General features: G+C 36.1%; 1 protein-coding gene across 2 annotated transcripts in view; it reads left to right on the top strand.

Moving 5' to 3' along the window:
* Adk (adenosine kinase) overlaps positions 1 to 18,370 on the top strand; it is a 396,625-nt gene that overhangs the window by 118,341 nt on the left and 259,914 nt on the right. For both annotated transcript variants that reach the window (XM_021203140.2, XM_029541565.1), the window contains exon 4: positions 3,917 to 3,995. In XM_021203140.2, the coding sequence (XP_021058799.1) occupies positions 3,917 to 3,995 (79 nt within the window). The remainder of the gene's footprint in view (positions 1 to 3,916; positions 3,996 to 18,370) is intronic.

An 18,370-nucleotide genomic window follows, 5' to 3' on the forward strand; every position in this document is an offset into this window, starting at 1 on the left:
CAATCTAAACAGTCCCATATCCCCTAAAGAAATAGAAACAGTCATTAATAGTGCTCGAAAGACAGAGGCAAGTGGATCTCTATGAGTTCTAGGCCAGCCTGGTCTACAAAGTGAGTTCAAGGCTATCCAGGGATATGTAGGGAGGCTATATCTCAAACATCGACAAACTACAAAAACAACTGTAGAAAGATAAGATGTCTTTCCTTTTTCATATAATACGCTTCTTCTAAAATTCTGAGCTAAATTTCAGTGATATGAATCAAAGTGTTCTCATATAAAAATATTTAAATATATTCATGATGAAATTCTGTAACACAGAAAAGGTTTGTATAAAGGATGCACTATGAGTGTTAATATTTTTCTTCCTGGTTATTTTATCTATCTTTCTATCTATCTATCTATTTATTTATTTATTCATTGTAAATAAGAAATTTTAATGTTGAGTGGAGCATTCTGGTTGTTATGTTGAAAGCTAAACATAAACTATCCCAAATTATATTGGTGTTTTGTAACAATAAATGTTCATGACTTGCATTTTTTTTTGACTTTTTATTTATTGGTTTCCTATTTGATACAAAGTCTGACTGTATCTTTGACTGGCCTAGATTTCAGAGATCTCTCTGACACTGTCTCCCGATCCTGGGGATCACAGCATGCAATGTGTCACATACCATACCTACTTTTAATGCCATCTTTATATTTGTATATTGTAGTTGTCTGCTATGTGTAAGTCATAGCTACACACAGTATCGTAGTTCTGTCCTGTAATGCAGTCTGTAGATAATAATAGTTGCACAGAATCTCTGCAGTTTTCCTGAGTCACTTAGCAGATTTTGGATATTTATATTTTATATTTTTTACTGCATATCATGGGAGGATAAGCAGCTTTTACCATGGAATTTTTATGTTTTACAGTTTTTCTCTGGGAAAGTGCTCTAGAAATAGAATTTTATAATAATTATATTGGGGATGGAGGTAGAAGGAGAAGGATAAACTGGTTGATTAATTGATCAATTGGTTGGTTGGTTTGGGGTGTATACTGTCAAATTACTTTTTGAAGGTTTCTGTCACTAATACTGTCCTTTGTCAACATTTTCAGATTTCTGTTAATGCTGAGTATAGGTTATACACTGAACTACGTGCTCTGTGAAGGAAACTGTAGAAGTATTTGGTTACTAAGGAGGGATGCATTTGATTACTAGCGAGGGCCTCACTGCTTTTCAGCTTTTATATTTTCTTCTGCTCATTGGACATTTGTCTGGATCTTCATAAGAAATAAACTTGATAAATATTAAAATTTTCTTTTTATTAATTTTAGACTACATTTATTTTATGTAGGAAAGCTTCACTTTTTTATATAATCAAACTTATTTATTCTTCTATGTGTCTCTGTTTTCAGGAAGCTAATGAATAGTTACTTGAATAGATACTGAATTTAATTTCAAAATCTTCCCCACCCTCTGTATAGCATAAAATACATTTTGCATTGTCTTCTAACATCCCTTATTTTATAAGAAAATATAATTCTTTTTCTTTTCTAGATCATCAACTTTTTAAAACTCTTCCATTTTTATTCTGTATGTGTTTAGAGAAGGTTTAGAGAAGTCTAGATTGTGTTTTTCTTCTTAGTTTAAAACTTAGGGGCTGGCGAGATGGCTCAGTGGGTAAGAACACCCAACTGTTCTTCCGAAGGTTTGGAAGTTCAAATCCTAGCAACCACATGGTGGCTCATAACCATCCGTAACAAGATCTGACTCCCTCTTCTGGAGTGTCTGAAGATAGCTACAGTGTACTTACATATAATAAATAAATAAATCTTTAAAAAAAAAAAAAAAAACTTAGGTTTTTCTTACTAGTTTTTGGTAAGATAAGCAGTTTTTTACAGCTGTTTTCTCTGGGAAATGACCCCTGAAAAAGGAATTTATATTAAATAGGTGTGGGAGCGAGGTATTGCTGGTCTTAGGTGTGGGAGCGATGTATTGCTGGTCTTAGGTGTGGGAGCGAGGTATTGCTGGTCTTCTTTTCTGATATTTCTAAGTGATGACTGTTAGATCACCTAAGCAGATCTTTTTCTTGTCTTTTATATTTTATGTCATATTTGTGATCTGCTCTTTCATAGTTTCCTTATTTAATAATACCCCTTTACTGCCTGTCCAACTTGTCTTCTTGGAATAATACTGTTCTATTTGGGCTCTTTACACATAGTTAGACAATCAAGTTTTCCTAAGTATTTAGTTCCTCAGAAAGTAAAACATAGAGGAAAACATTTGAATCAAGAGGAATACACACACCAAATAACAATGAGGATGTGTCGACAAAACTTGTGCATGAATTCATAGTAGGAAAAAAAAAATTAGAAGTAATTTAAGTATCCCTGACAGGTACATTCATCAATAAATGTGGTATAATAAACACTACTACAGATAAAAGTGCTGTGAAGAGATGCCTAACCACTGCAACTCTTGTAAAGGGAAGCATTTAATTGGGGCTTGCTTCCAGCTTCAGAGGTTTAGTCCATAATCGTCACGGAGGGGAGCATGGTGACCTGCAGGCAGTTATGGTGTTGGAGAAACTGATAGTTCTACATCTAGATATCCATGTAGCAGAAGGTGCGGAGAGCAGCTGGGCCTGGCTTGAGCTTTTGCAACTCCAAATTCTACCCCCAGTTTCACACTTCCTCCAACAAGGGCACACCTACTAATCCTTTCAAGTGTTCCACTTCCAAGACATTGAAGCCTGAAAGTACTTTGTGTGAAAGAATCTTAATACTCATTCAGATTCAATGAAATTCCCATCAAAATTCCAACATGGTTTTTCACAGACATGGAAAGAACAATTCTCAACTTCATGTGGAAAAACAAAAGCCCAAGAACACACAAACACGAATATAACTTTGGTGTATTTTAAGTGAATGAATATGGTTGTGTGAAGTGCACTCACTCTGTGTGTGTATGTTTTTTGTTGACCTTAGGATCTCTCATGTGCTCTCTGCCTAGCACATTATAACTTAAAGCTGTTAGGAGAAAAGAAGGCAGGCAGGCAGGCAGGCAGGCAGGCAGGCAGGCAGAAGTAAGTAGGGAAAATAGGAAGATTGAGGAAATAAAAGAAGTAGAACAAACTAATTCTCATTTCTGTGTAGTCTGAGGATTGTTCTTATAAGAGCGTTTGTATGGCAGATCAAATAGTAGTTTTACAAATACAATGCTTAAAACCCATATTTTACTGTGTTTTCCATTACTACCTGTTTCTTATATTTGATTTTTGTTAGAAAATGTTATTTTGTTGTACCCTTGAAATTTTGTTCTAATCTTCAAATTTTTTCATGTTATATAAAACATAAGGTTTGAAACTCAGTAAGATGTGGAATTAGATTGAAGGCGTGTGTCCTCATCTATTTTGAAATGCAAAGGTACAATTTTCAGGTCTTTCATAATGACTGCAAGGGCATTTCTTCCTATAGAAAACTCCTGTGTGAATAAGAAAAAATATTCATTTTTAAATTTCATATAATTCTCAGATGAAATGTTTGTTCTTGTTTTGTTTTGCTTTTGAGACAAGGTGTCCTATAGCCCTGGCTGCCCTTGATCTTGCTATGTGACCCAAATGACCCTCGGCTTTTGATATCATGTTTTTACCTCCTGGGATTGCAGGCATACACCATCCCATCCACAGGATTCTGGCTTTGAAAAGCCAACATATGTGACCTTCATCTGTCAAATTTACTGTCTATTTAGTATAATGGCTAAGTAGACAGTGCATATTTTACAGTCTTAAAATTATATATTTACAGAAGAAATTAATTTCTTGAATGAAAATATATAATTTTAAGATCCCACTAATTATATTTATTTAGAAGAATTTTCAGGTTGTGAAAAACCAACATGCTAATTTACCTTTTACTGTGGTTTTATTTTAGGTTTGATGAACTTGTAAAAAAATTCAAAGTTGAATATCATGCTGGTGGCTCTACGCAGAATTCAATGAAAGTGGCTCAGGTTAGTTATTTTAAATTTTAAAGTTTTAAATGAAAATGTATCAAAATAATTCTAAACTTTTAGTTATTTTACATAATACTTTCCAATTTTACTTTCACGAAACACTTGTTTTCATTTGAGTCTTCAACAAAACATCTAATAAGAATTATTTTAACTTGTGTTTATTGATAAGCTTGGAAGTAAATCGGTATGTTTATTTATTACTATTATTTTTACATGTTATTATTTAGTAGAACTTCATATTTCATGGATAACCCTAATTTTTCTTTTTAAGTGAAATGTCTTTTTTGTTTACATACAATGTCAACTACTTTGCGGAATTCATCCTTCAGTGCTAAGTGCTCCCTTCTGTTACTTGAAAGCAGAGCCTTGCTCTGTAGACTTGGATGGCCTAGAGCTTCCTATGTGAACTAGTTGGGCCTCAGAGTTCTGGAGCACTAGCATGACAAGCACTAAGTTAGTTCATGTAATAAAATCTGTTCATTTTATAGAGGTGATTACCTCCACTTGTAATTTGAGGCATTTTCCAGGCTGATGCACATAAGGAGAATCAGAGATGTGAGGCTAGCCTGGGAAACACAGCGTGACCCCATTTCCAAATATAACAAAACTATGAATTTTGTATTCTATATGATGTAGAGAAAAGTTATTGCTATAATATATTAACATCCTTCATTATATAAATACATGGATAAAAATATGTATCTTTTGGTTTGCTTTGATTTTGTAGAAGATAGGGTCTCACTACGTAGCTCTGACTGGAACTTGCCATGTCAAATTTATTGATCTGCCTGTTTCAGCCTCTTGAGTACTTGCTGAGATTAAAAGCATGGACCACCAAACCTGGCCAATCTATTTATATGTTAACATCTAAGTGTGTGTTTTATGTATTAATAAATACATGTATATATTTATTTGCATATGAATATATATATTAAATAGCCAAAGCATTCAATAGATATTGAAATAAACAAAGTTTTGAAATATAGTCTGAATCAACCACTAATTTGATGTTAAGAGTTAATGTTAATTTTCAAGCTCCAGTTGGTATGAAAAAGATAATTGCTACAGTTTGGATTTTTTCTTAGTACCTTACTATTTGTAGTCATAGTTCAATTTTCATGGACTAGGGTCATTCTTGTTTGTTGATAATGTTTTCTCTTTGAATTCTAATTAACTTCAAGGACTGGAGAAATGTAAAACTGAGAAATAAAATTTAGAGAGTTGTCTCTCTCCTCCCTTCTTTCATTTTTATTAGTTGATTTAAATGTACATTTTAATTACTCTATCAAAGCTGTAAATATTAACTGTAAATATTGTTTTTATTATGAAATGACTTAAGACTGCCTTTGTCAATTTATTTGTATTGTGAACTCAGATCAATTGGAGATAAAACAACAAAAAAGAGCAAAAGAAGCAAAACCCAGTGTTAGTGGCCCAGGTCAGTAACACCAGCTGCTTGGGGTGGCCACAAGAACCACAAGCCGACGCGTGCGTGCCTGGGTTACATGGTGAATTTGAGGCTAGCTCGAGAAACTTGGCAAAAATCTTATCTTAAAATTAAGATTCTAAAAACACTGTTGCAACATGTAGGGTGGATGGCTCATTCTTGTGATGTCAGCACCCAGGGGCAGAAGCAGGCAAAGCTGAAGTTCAGTTAGCTAGGGCCATAATGCACGATTCTTCTCACCTTTTCTTTAATGGCCGATGAGGTGCTTAAGAAGGTGAAGGCACGCTCCTCCCAGGCTGACAGCCTGAGTCTTGTCCCTTGAATTTACATGATGGAATGAGACCATCTCTTCCTGAAAGTTTCTATTGGCCTCCATATCTACACAGTACACACAGCACAGAAAGTAAAGTGTAATTTGTTTTTACATGTCAAGTACATAGAAAAAGCCTTGAGCTCAGCGGTAGAATGCCTGCTTAGCGTGCACAAGGCCCTGGCTTCTGTCCCAAGAACTGCATACACAAAAGAATGACTTACATTTTTGATTTTGGATATTATATTAATTTGTTGTGGCGACCATGTCAGAATATACTGATTGAATGGATTGAATAACAGAAATTTACTTCTCAGATTTCTGGAGGCTAGAAGTCCATGGGCTTTCTTCCTCTCAGATCACTGCCCCTTTTGATGTCCTCTAATTATCTCTTTCTCTGTATGTTTGGAACAAGAGATCTCTGGAATTGGTTCTTTAATGCAACTTGTATTCCTTATGTCCACACCCTCATGACCTCCTTTCATTGATTTCTTTATAAAGTTTAAGGAGTAGAGCTCCACCCTGAGTTTAAGCAGAGAGTACAGAGAGAAGCTCTTTTTCCTCCCCTCTCTGCTCCTCTTCACCATTTTCTCTTACTAGATTTTTGGAAGCTCTTAGCTCAACGCTGACTGACAAATTCTCTTATTTCTTGGGGGGCTTTAATATTTCATGTTAAACTATTAGTATAGTTTTGTTGTTGTTCTTTTAACATTTATATTGCCTACTCTGTACCCATTAAAAAGTCTACTATCAAAACAAACAAATGAAGTATGGAAAGTTAAACGTCATCAGCAGAGATGTGGGCAGTTGGAGGCCTTGTGACCTGGGATGAAAGGATTTATGGTATCACTGCTGTGGAGAATGGGTTGCTAGTACATCAGTGAATTAAAACTGGTATTAACCTCATGACCCAGGAGTTTCGTTTCTGCATTACAATGATTTGTTTGTGTTCTCCTAGTACGCATAGTTTGAAGTGTATATTCTCCTATGTAATCATATGTGGAAATCAGCCCTTTGGTGTAGTAACTAGAGTCAGATAATGTCCTGCAGGTGGATCAGCGGTCTTATAAAAGGTCCCTAGGGATACTGCATTAAGTGAAGTAAGCCAGTCACACTATCACGTAATTTATGTCTCTACTTATATGTGGTATCTGTTGTAGTCTGATTCATAGAGAATGTTAAGTGGTCATTCTCAAAAGACTGGGAGGACGACAATTGGGGATTTACCGTTTACTTCGTACAGAGTTTCTTTTTTTGCTAGATGAGAAGTGTTCTGGAGCTGGATGGCAGTGTCATTTGCACAGAAAACTATAAATATACTTAATGCTAATGACTTGCATGCCGTTATGTGCTTCATAGCAGTGTTTAGGGTAGGGGTCTCATGTACCTCAGTGATTGGGTTGTAGACATAGCCTGTGATAGTCTTGTAATGGTGAAACACCTCAAAAAGCCTCAGAAGACAACTGTTGCTAAGTAAAAGCAGAGCTGTAAAGTGATTGGAAGAGTAAATTTTGTTTTATGGAATATTTAATCATAACTGATAGTTTATAAAAGATTTTCCTCATTGATTTAATAGTGAAGTCGAGAATATGGACTTGGGTGGTCATGGTACATGCCTTTAATCTTAGGACGTAGGAGGCAATGTTAGGTGGATCTCTGAGTTGAAGGCCAGTCTGGTGTATATAATGAGTTCCAAGACAGTCAGGGCAAAACAGAGAAACCCTGTCTTGAAAACCATGGAGTTAGAAAAGGCACTTGTTCTTGGGAGCTTGGGAATATATTAGAATGGGTTTAAGTTGAAGTTTTTTGTTTTATTTTGTTTACTATTTGGATGGCTTTGAAGCTATAAGGAATTTATCCATCTTTAGGGTGAAGTAGACATCTTTATCTGTAGGTGAGATGAAGTCCTGCATTGGATGGAAATTGTAAGAGTTAAAATAGATACTGAATTTTAAAATTATACTACTTTTATATGATAGTTTAAAAAGTACTAGGGCTAAACACATTAACCTACTTCTTTAAGAATTTTCTTAATCTAGTGGATGGGGAGATGGCTCAGCAGTTAATGGCACCGTCTACTCTTCATGAGGATCTCAACTCAGTTTCCAGTATCTATAAAGTGGCTCACAACCACTTCCTGGGCATCTGACCCCCTTTCCTGTTATACATGTTGTGCACAGACATACATGCAGACAGCTTTTTAATACTCATAAAAAGATAAAAACAAAGAACTTTCTTGATCTTTGCAATTTAATTTTAAACTTGTTCCTGAAGAGTGAGGGCTACCTGGTTAGAAATGCCATCTTCTTCCATGGTTCTCACTTTCAGTCAAGTTGAACATCTTCTTTGGATTTTTACTTTTCTAGTATTTTTGGCTATTTTTTTCTTTCTGATTGATGAGCTAAGTACATTTTCAAATTATAATTTATGATGAAGATAGGATAAGTGTATAGCTTCAAAAAACTGTACGCATGTGAAGTTTGTTATGAAAAGTTGATCAGGTTTTCCAGCAGGAACTGAGAGCAGGAACTGTTTTCACTGTTAAGTAGCTTTTGGTAGATTATCTGATATCTGTGTTAGTCATCATCTTAGTGAGGAAACAGTGACCTAAGATACCTGTCTCCTCATAAAATATAGTCTGGAAAATATATTAAGAGTCTTGGAGCCTTTAGTCCTGATGAAGTATTGTTATAACCCTTGACTTGAATAAATAAGAAAACTGAAGTTGATCTTAAATCTTTCTTGGAAGTCAAGCCAAGTAAAATAGAAAATTAGTGTTTGTCATTAAATTATGGATTTTGTATTGATAGTTGATTGTCTTTTAACATTTTTAATACTGTGTAATTTTGTGTATAAGTTTAAGTTATAAAAGTAAACATAACAGTCTCAACAAAACCAACTTTCAAATGTTAACAAAAATGCAGCGTACGTGACTATGGTGTTGTCATGGTGGCACACAAATAACTGGATTTGGGACGGAAGCCAGGGAAACAGCGTTGTAGTATAACAGAAAGAGTTGTGGGTTGGACATGACACCAGGAAGATTGTGAAAGCAAAAACATAGAATATGAGGCAGCTGCTTCTCAGTCACTAATTTGTTGAAAATGAACTGGCCCCCTCCTTTTTTTTTTTTTTAGATATTTTCTTTACTGACATTTCAAATGTTATCCCCTTTCCTGGTTTCCCCTCAGAACCTCCCTGCCTCCCCCAACCCCCAACCCCCCTGTTAGAGTGATGACTCAGTGGTTGAGAGGATCGTGTGCTCTACCAACGGTCCCAAGTTCAAGTCCCAGCAACTACTTGATGTCTTTTATTTGTTTGAACTGGCACTTATTTAACATAGTGAATTAGCTTAGTCATCCCTTAGGCACCAACAACTTAAAGTCACATTAATGAACCAGAAGATTTTACTCTAATAGCTCGTGAGACAACCAAGGAACATTTCTTCAGGCAAGCTCTTCCTGTGTAAAGCTTCTCATTGGTGAGCCTCCTTGATCAGACTCCAGGGTGTTGGGAACGATTTTGATAATGTGCTGACTTCTTTACAATGTAGTTTTCATTCTGTTTGGTATTACCATTAATCATATATTTCTTTTTCCTTTAAGTGATACAACAGATCATGTCAAAACAAAAATGTTCCTAAAGGCCCTATTTATTTTGGTTTACTTAAATACACTAAAGATTTTAATGGAGCCACAACAATATATGAACATATATTTGTCGATGTCCTGTTCAAATATAAATCTAGTCTCATGCATATTTGACAGGCAGTAAAAGTACAAACTTTGGCAGTTTCCACACACTCCTTTGTTACTGTACTTTTGTGTGTTTTTGGAGACAGCTCACTGTGTAACTGAACTCAGTTCTGCCCACATGCTTCTACTGTCTAAGTTCTACATTAAAGGTGTTTACCCCTAAGTGTCATTGAAGATTTATTTCTTCTCATGGGTTTCTATTTTTGAGCCCACCCCCTTCCCTCACCAGTTTAGGTTCTGGGAACCAAACCCAGGTCCTCTGAAGAATAGCAAGTGCTTATATCTGCTGAGCCATCTTCCCACTCCTCTTCTCATCTCTTATTTGTCAAAAAGCAATATTTTGTGTCTATCCTGCAGAGAACATGCGAAAAGGAAGTGTGATTTTCCTTACCTGTGATATTAATGGTTTCATACAACATATTTTCACATACCAAATTTAACAGACACAATTATCCAGACCACCCAATTTCAGTGTGTGATTTTCTTTATTTGCTAGGGTTTTTTTTTTCCTTTTTTCAAATGAAATGAGGTTAATTTAAACATTAAAAATTACATATTTCCATTCACCTTTCAACTTTTTCAAATGATATCTAATACAACTTTCAACTTGAAAGACACAATAGAAGCCATCATGCATGTGAACCTAAAAGATACCTTTGGTGTTAGTTTATGGCTTAGTGGCTTAAAGAGAAGAGTATTTGTCTAGCATGTGCAAGGCCCTGGGTTCAATCCCCATCTCCTAAAAGATAAACAAAAAGATAGTATCATTGTCTATAAGCAGACAGAAACACAGAAATACCAGTTATTTAATACAATACAAACTTGGCGGTGAGGCAGAAGGATTGTAAGTTTCAGGTCAGCCAGCATGTACTACACATCAAGACCCGCATTTCTAAAGAGTTAATTATTTGGGACAAAAGATAAAAGTGTCCATTGACAATATACTAAGCATTAGAAAGAAAAGTATTATGTTGTAGCAGGAATTCAGATGCAGTTTTTCCAGAAGGGTTTAATGATATTTGAGCATGCTATAACAAAGCTGGCAGAAACTCATACAATAAAATATTGCTTCATTTTTATGTGATGAAAGTGCTTCAAACCTATAGATTAACATTTTTTTCTGAGAAGTACACTGAAATTCGATAGAATTATATTAGCCCCTTTAATAAAACTTTGTTTCAATTCTGATTTTTTTTTTTTTTTTTCCTTCGAGACAGGGTTTCTCTGTGTAGCCCTGGCTGTCCTGGAACTCATTTTGTAGACCAGGCTGGCCTCAAACTCAGAAATCCGTCTGCGCCACCACTACCCTGCTCAATTCTGATTTTAACATCATAAATTCTGATTAACTGTGCTTTTAAAAATTATTATTCTTTTAGAATAAAGATTTTGCACAATAGCCACTTGACTTCAAAGTGTTCTAAATAGATAGACGTTTTAGTCATAGATAATTCATTTTAAATGTTTCTTACTGGCTTATACTATAATAAAGTTTTTTTATATATACATTTTAAGTAATTTGATCACAGACACTTTCCCTGCCCCCACTGATTTGCTTTCTCTTCCATACTAATGCCTTCCATATTTTTTTATCCTTCCTTGAGTGGCCATCTTTTTCTTTTTCATAGAATCTTTACAGGTTAGGTTATGTTTGTACCTTCTGCATGTAATCAGAGCTGTTGTGAGCCTATGAGGAGAAGGGAGCATTCCACTTCATCCTCCTTCCATAGTATCCTCTGAAGAGAACTTTGGAGCTGGGCATAGTAGATGCCCAGCGTGTGAACATTCATCGGCCACTTATGCTCAGCACTTTATGCAGATATGAATCTTTACAGTAACTGCCACACATAGGTGGAACTAACTCTATGTGATAGATCTGTAACTGAGAAGAATATGATTGTTAAACACTAATGCATTTTGACTCAAAGTGTATGTGTTGTGCCCTGAGTTCAAAATGTATACAATCACCTAATAGGATTTTTTTCTAGCAAGTAGTTTTTCCATACAAATGCAAACTAATCTCTCTAGTATGTCTGTTCACTAGTAAATAAAATCTTCAATAATCTATCACCACCTTTTTTTGTTAATTATCATAATAGACATATACTAAAATCTCTTTAAAACTCTTTAAAACTCTTTAAAACTCTTAAATCTCTTTAAGAGTTTTAAAAACTCTTAAAACATTTTCAGTTATATACTTTTAAGTATATATAACATGGTGTATAAAATTTAATTATCAAATCGTTCATAGTTACTGTGCATGTTTATGTCTCGTGTCTCTTAGGTACTAATGTCAGATTGGATCATGACCTATCATAATAGCCTCACTAACTTAACTATCTTGTTAAAAGCTTGTCTTCATATACAGCCAGTTTCTGTATCGTTGGAGATTGGTGCTTCAATACACTTCCCAGCGTTTGACAGACAACCAGACACACAGTGCTTTGGAAGGAAAGACAGACATATTAGAAGCTGAGTGCCGTCAGGCTGTTGAGGGGACTTATTTACAGACCCCTGTGAGTTAGATAAAGGAAGGTGGCTTGTGTAGCAGGCAGGGCAAAAATCACTTCATCTGAGTGGGAAAGTATCTGGTTTGTGTCAAGAAAATTTCAAAGATGTTGGTGTATTCTTGGCTTTGGGACCAGGGTTCAGTCGTAAAACTCCACATACCATTCAAATTCTTTAGTTTATTTATACTATGATGGGAAAACATACCAGAGTTACTTACTGAAGAGTACATGGTGGTCACTTCTCAAGATGACCATAGTCAGGACAAGCTGGATGATTGATTTTGTAATACATGTAAATTGGAAGGGGTAGATGAGATAATAAAATTAGCATTAACAAGAACCACTTTTTACTTTTACCTTAAAGGAACAGTCTTTATGTGTGATTGAATAGTGTTGGCATATTATTTTGGCTCCCTTCTTTCTTTTCTCTTCCTGTGTCATTTAATTAGAATTAACTTTCCAAACTAATAGCAAGCTAATTTGAATATGTAGTATAGAAACACTTTTACATCTCCACCATATTCTCTTAGTTACTGCTGCTGATTCCATCTTCATATACTGTGTTCACATTAATATAACTTTGTAATGATTATCTCCTACTTTTCCCTCTAAGCCATTTGTGAATATAAAAGTAATTATAGTGAAATGAAGTTGTACTAGGAAGAACTTTAAACTCTTGTGTTTATCACAAAGCCATAGCCAGAATGTTGAATAAACCCAAATGTCCTTCCGGGATGAGTGGGTATATCTACACAGTGGAGTACTATTCGTTTTTAAGGAAGAATGAAACCCTGTCCTTCTGCAGCAGCATTGTGTGGCGTGAAACAAGCCAGACACAAAGACAAATACCGCATGTCCTCATTCATTTGTGGAAACCAAGACATCAGCTTTACAGAAGAATGGACAGGAATGAAGTGATCCCCAGAGCCTGAGTGGGGCTGTGGGGAGGATGGACTGAAGGCCATTATGGGATGCTGAAAACAGTGTAATAATTGTTCCAGGATCTTCTTTAGCACAGTAGGCTTAAAACAGTCTATAATCTTTTTTGAAATGTAATGTCAGCACTGAGGAGGTTGAGGCAGATGGGTCACAGGTTCAAGGTCAGCCTGGGCTTTATCAAGACCCTACCTCAGCACCCTTCCTTCTCACTATAGGTAAATGCATCTGTGAAAATTCAGTACCACTAGTATTCATATTTACTTATGTAGTTGCCTTCACCAAACCCTGTATTTGTTAGTATGGGTTGTGGTTGTTGTCTACTGTCCTTTCATTGTAGCCTGAAGGACCACTTAACAATTTATGTAGGGCTATCTACATAAATATATTTATGTTTTTGTTTGTTTGTTGTTTGATTTTTGAGACAAGGCCTCATAGCCCTGGATGTCCAAGAACTCACTTGGTAGACAGGGCTAGTCTTGAACTCACAGATCTGCCAGCCTCTGAATCCCATATGGTAGGACTAAAGGAGTATGCCACACCTGGCTTGTGGTCTCTTAGTAACAAACTTTTCAGTATCTGTTTTTTGTAGGGATATACTTTCTCCTGTAGGTAATGATTAAGTTGAAATGTAAATGACATAAGAATTCAAAATAAAATTCTAAGTGGTAGTAAATATGAACATGAAAAGGTGAAATAAAAATCTTTAGGCTCAGTCTCAACAAATACCTTCTTCACACTATATACTATATTTTTTATTTTTTATTTTTTTCTTAATCAACTAAGATGTAGCAATTCTTGTATCTCTAGTTTTTTTGTTATATGTCAGTGCATTCCATCTGGCAACCATGACTTCTAATGAGGATTATTTTGGTTCAGTAGTACCATAGACCAACTAATACCTAGGCTTGACCTATAGTCTCCCACTAAGTCAATGATACTTTCACTCCCACCTCTTCCTGTTTCCTTTCAAGACAGGCTTTTACCTGGTACCCTGAATGGCTTGGAACTCACTATGTAATCAAAGTTGGCCTTGAACTTGTCTACCCTAGCCTCTGCCTCCATAATGCTGGGATCCCAAATCAGAATTATCTTGCCTCACTATGTCATCTTCTGTTTTAAGGGAAAATGATTTTCCTTTATGCTTTGGTTCCTTTACCTTCTTATTCTTTGTAAAGTTCAATATAATCTGTGTATAATCTCTGAAATTGGTATTCTCTCTGTTAACTTTCAATGTTGAAGCTATATGAATTTTATGATTATTTAGTAATAAAGAATAAATTTTCATGTTACTTCAGTAACTACTACCTTTCTTAATGTGGTAAAATTTTCTTTCTGAAGTGAGCAACGGTCTTTGGGTAAATTTATACGTCTATTTTTGCTATAATGCAAATCATTTCATCCAAACTACTAACTAAATATGTGTTGAGTTCCTACCAGATGGCCCCCACGTCACAGCTTTGCTTTAGTAGTAGAAATGAACAGAATGCCCCAAGTCCAGCTTACGTTCCATGAGCACATGTTTACAGCCGCCAGTGGCGGTCTGAGTTTACTTCACGTGAGATTAGGCACCTCTCAAGCCTATCTTAGGATTTCTGATTTACTCTCATACACCTTAGCCCAGAAGTGGAGGAATGGTGTGTCTTGCTTTTGTTATTACAAACTTTTTGATCTTCCTGTTTCTGATCTCTCAGAAAAACCTCCATATTTACATTTAATCTGAAGTAATTTTTTTTTTATATTGTATGTGTATGAGTACACTATTCCTCTCATCAGACACACCAGAAGAGGGCATCTAATCCCATTACAGATGGTTGTAAGCCACCATGTGGTTGCTGGGAATTGCTCAGGACCTCTGGAAGATCAGTCAGTGCTCTTACACACAGAGCCATCTCTCCAACCCCTGTAGTAAATTTTTATCTCTTTTCTATTTTATCTTAAATTTTGAAAGAACTGCCTATTTTTGTTTAATACAGAATATCATCTAATGTTCCAGTTTCAGAATTTTAAAATTTTTTAAACCATATATGTACTGGGTGTCTAAAACATCTTTTCAAAGTTATGTTTGAATACGATAGAAACATTGACCTAAAATTTTTAGCGTTATCTCATTATTTAGCCTTCTTCTTTGAGTAACTGCATTTAGAAGTTAAAATATTTCTGATTGTCTACCCTTTTTTTTTTTTTTTGACCTATTTCACCTAGTCTAAGACTGTTTTATGATACATCTTTGGAATTTTTGATCAGTCTAGACTACTTATATTTTAGAAGAAGAAATAGCTCTGGGAGCGATCATAGAGAATGTTCTGTTCTAACGCCTTACACCTGGAGCAGTTGTTAGCAGCACGGCTGCATTTATACATATCAGAGCAGGATGTGGCAGATGGTTATGCAACAGAGGCTCTCGTCAGATCCTGTCAGGGAGGTCAAGATGCCTGGCAATGCCAGGACAAGGAGCACTTACTTTTAAGAAGCACGAATCCTACTAAGTATATAACTGACTGTTCCAATTGTGAGTTCTTGTAGTCATACATTTCTCAGAATGAATTAACACTCCATTCAATGACCCTTTCCTTGTTGAAGTGGATTATTAAATTTTAGTAGTTAAAATCATGAAAGCAGTTGTCCTTTCTCAGATTTTTGTTTGGAAAAATGCTTTTTACTTTGTGTCAGATTTAATCTAAAATAACTCTAGTATTTCATCATCTCCTTTCTCCACTTTCCCCCTGCTTAACCCCTAGACCTGATTTTGAGAAACCTTCACAGAAGACACATTTTAGAACCTGTCTCAGCAACTGGGTTTGTACTATGAAGTTTTTCTGGCGTAGAACTGCCTGTCACAGTCTGTCCGTACAGAATGGCACACATCTACCTTTTATGGGACTTGAGGTCATACCACCCTAATATGTAACATTACATATGAATACCATTTCAATGTGTATCCCTGCTACCTCAGTTCAAAGAGGAGAGCTTTAGAAAGGAGTAATGGAAGTGACAACCTGTTTGTCACCAGTGGGTCTTACATTTTGTCATTCTGTTTTGCAATTTTAATTCAGATGCTTTAAAGGAAGCAAACAAACAAGAAAACCAAACTTTGGATTATAAGTTCATTTATTTAAAAATAAAATTAAACTCATTTTGTTTCCTGACAAGTCTCATTTGTCAGATGGTCAAACAGGGATAGTCTTTGTCAATTCAGTTGTGAAGTATAGTTGTTTCCTGCACTGTTTATACTGAAGAACTTTTCTTTATAAAAGCAGATAAATAAAATGTCTCAAGTCAGGAAGCAGGCAGGCTAGCCAAAGATCTTCACCTACTGTTCCAATTCTCCAAATCCATTTCCCCAGTCTCATCCCTGGCTCTGCAGCAGACTACCTCATGCATCTTCCCTTCCCCGTCAACCCCAGTCTCCAGTGGATCACAGAGATCTTCCGCTCCTGTCCTGTTTCCCCTCAAACTCCTCGACCCCAACTCCAGCAGGCAGCCCCTGGGAATGCACAGGCTGCTGCAGTCAGTGAATCAGGTAGGCTAACTGTAGATCTTCACTTCTTATGGCACAAAGAATCCAGGAAATCTGGGACACTATGAAAATATCAAAAAGAAGAATAATAGGAAAAGATGAAGGAGAAGGTCAAGCACAGAATATATTCAACCAAATCACAGAAGAAAATTTCCCTAACCGCAAAGAAGATGCCTATTGAGGTGTGAGAAGGTACAGAACACCAAATAGACTGGGCAGGAAAGAAAGTTCCCTTGCCACATAATAATCAAGACACTGAATGTGCAGAATGAAGAAAGAATACTGAAAACTGCGAGGGGGGAAAAAAAAACCACGTAATATATAAAGGCAGACTGATTGGAGTAATACCTGACTTCTCTACTCAAAAGGTCAGGAGGAGCTTGAGCAGATGTTTACCAGTAGAGACTACTATACCAGGTAGACCTATCAGTCACAACAGATGGAGAAAAAACAAAATTGAAGCATTATCTGTATAGAAATCTAATCCTACAGAAGGTGCTCGAAGGAAAACTCCAACCTAAAGAGGTTAACCACACCCAAGAAAACACAGAGAATAAATCACACACACACATACATACCTCAACAAAACAACAGGAATCAATAAACACTACTCACTAATCTCGCAACAGTGGTGGTCTCATTTCCTCATTAAAAGGACACAAAGAGAATGGATTCAAGAACAGTATTCATCCCTCTGCTGCATTTAAGAATCGCCTCTAATCATCAAAGATAGACATCCCCTGAGAGCGAAAGGATAGAAGAATATATTATAAACAAGTGGACCTGAGAAGCAAGCTGCTGTAGCCATTTCAGTGTCTTACAAAATAGACTTGAAGCCAAAACTAGTCAAAATAGACAGGGAAGGATATCAGTCATCCAAGAAAAGAGTACCCAAGAAGAGTACTTTGCAATTTGTAACAACTAGATGTCAAACACAGGAGCACCAAAATCCAGAAAAGAAACACCACCACAGCTTAAACCCCATATTAACTCTCACATGCTGGTAGTGGGAGACTAAAATAGACTGGCCATCTAGTCAGGAGCTAAATAGAGAATTGTTGGAGCTAACTGATGATAGAAACCAAACAGACCTTACAGATATTTACAGAACATTTCACCCAAACAGAAAACATTATATCTCCCCAGCATCTCTTGGAACTTTTTCCAAAACTGCCCACATACTTGGACACAGTGCATCTTTTGACAGATACAAGAAATAACTCCTTTTATCTGACAATCACAATATAAATCTAGATATCAACAACAGAAACAACAGAAAAGACTTTTCAAGAATTGAATGAAATTAAATAGTACTTGGTAGGTACTACTGAAACCTAATGCAATAAAAGCTTCCTACAATGTATAATAAAGGAGATCTAAAGGAAACCTCCAGATAATGGCAAGGTAGTCCCAACTGGCCATCTCTTGTCACCAAATGAAGCTTGCAATACCGGGATTAGGTTACATCTAATTGAGTTGTCAGACAAAGGGGTATCATGACAATCCCCAAATAACCCAATCTCTTCTCAAGATTGTACATTGCTTTTCACAAACTGATGGCAGGGCCCATTGCTGAAGATAACACTTATGTTACTTATTGTGCATGGAGAAGTTGGGCTGGTGCCTACATAGAGCCTTCACCCGTATGTTTGCTACAGGAAGTATTCTGAATGCCACTAAAAGGGAAACAAACACCAAGCCCAACACAACCCTTTGGATCTACATTAATTTCCTGTCTGCAAGATATACTAGGACAATATCGGCACAGTATTGGCCTGTGGGAGTACCCACTGGTGTCTGGTTTGTTGATATGACTTACGGGCCTCTCCAGGAAATGGAATCCATAACCTATACTGCTTGTGTGTTGTGGAACCTGAGACTAGATAGCCCGGATATC

The sequence above is a fragment of the Mus pahari genome, chromosome 8 (assembly GCF_900095145.1).
Source record: "Mus pahari chromosome 8, PAHARI_EIJ_v1.1, whole genome shotgun sequence".
NCBI classification, from domain to species: domain Eukaryota; kingdom Metazoa; phylum Chordata; class Mammalia; order Rodentia; family Muridae; genus Mus; species Mus pahari.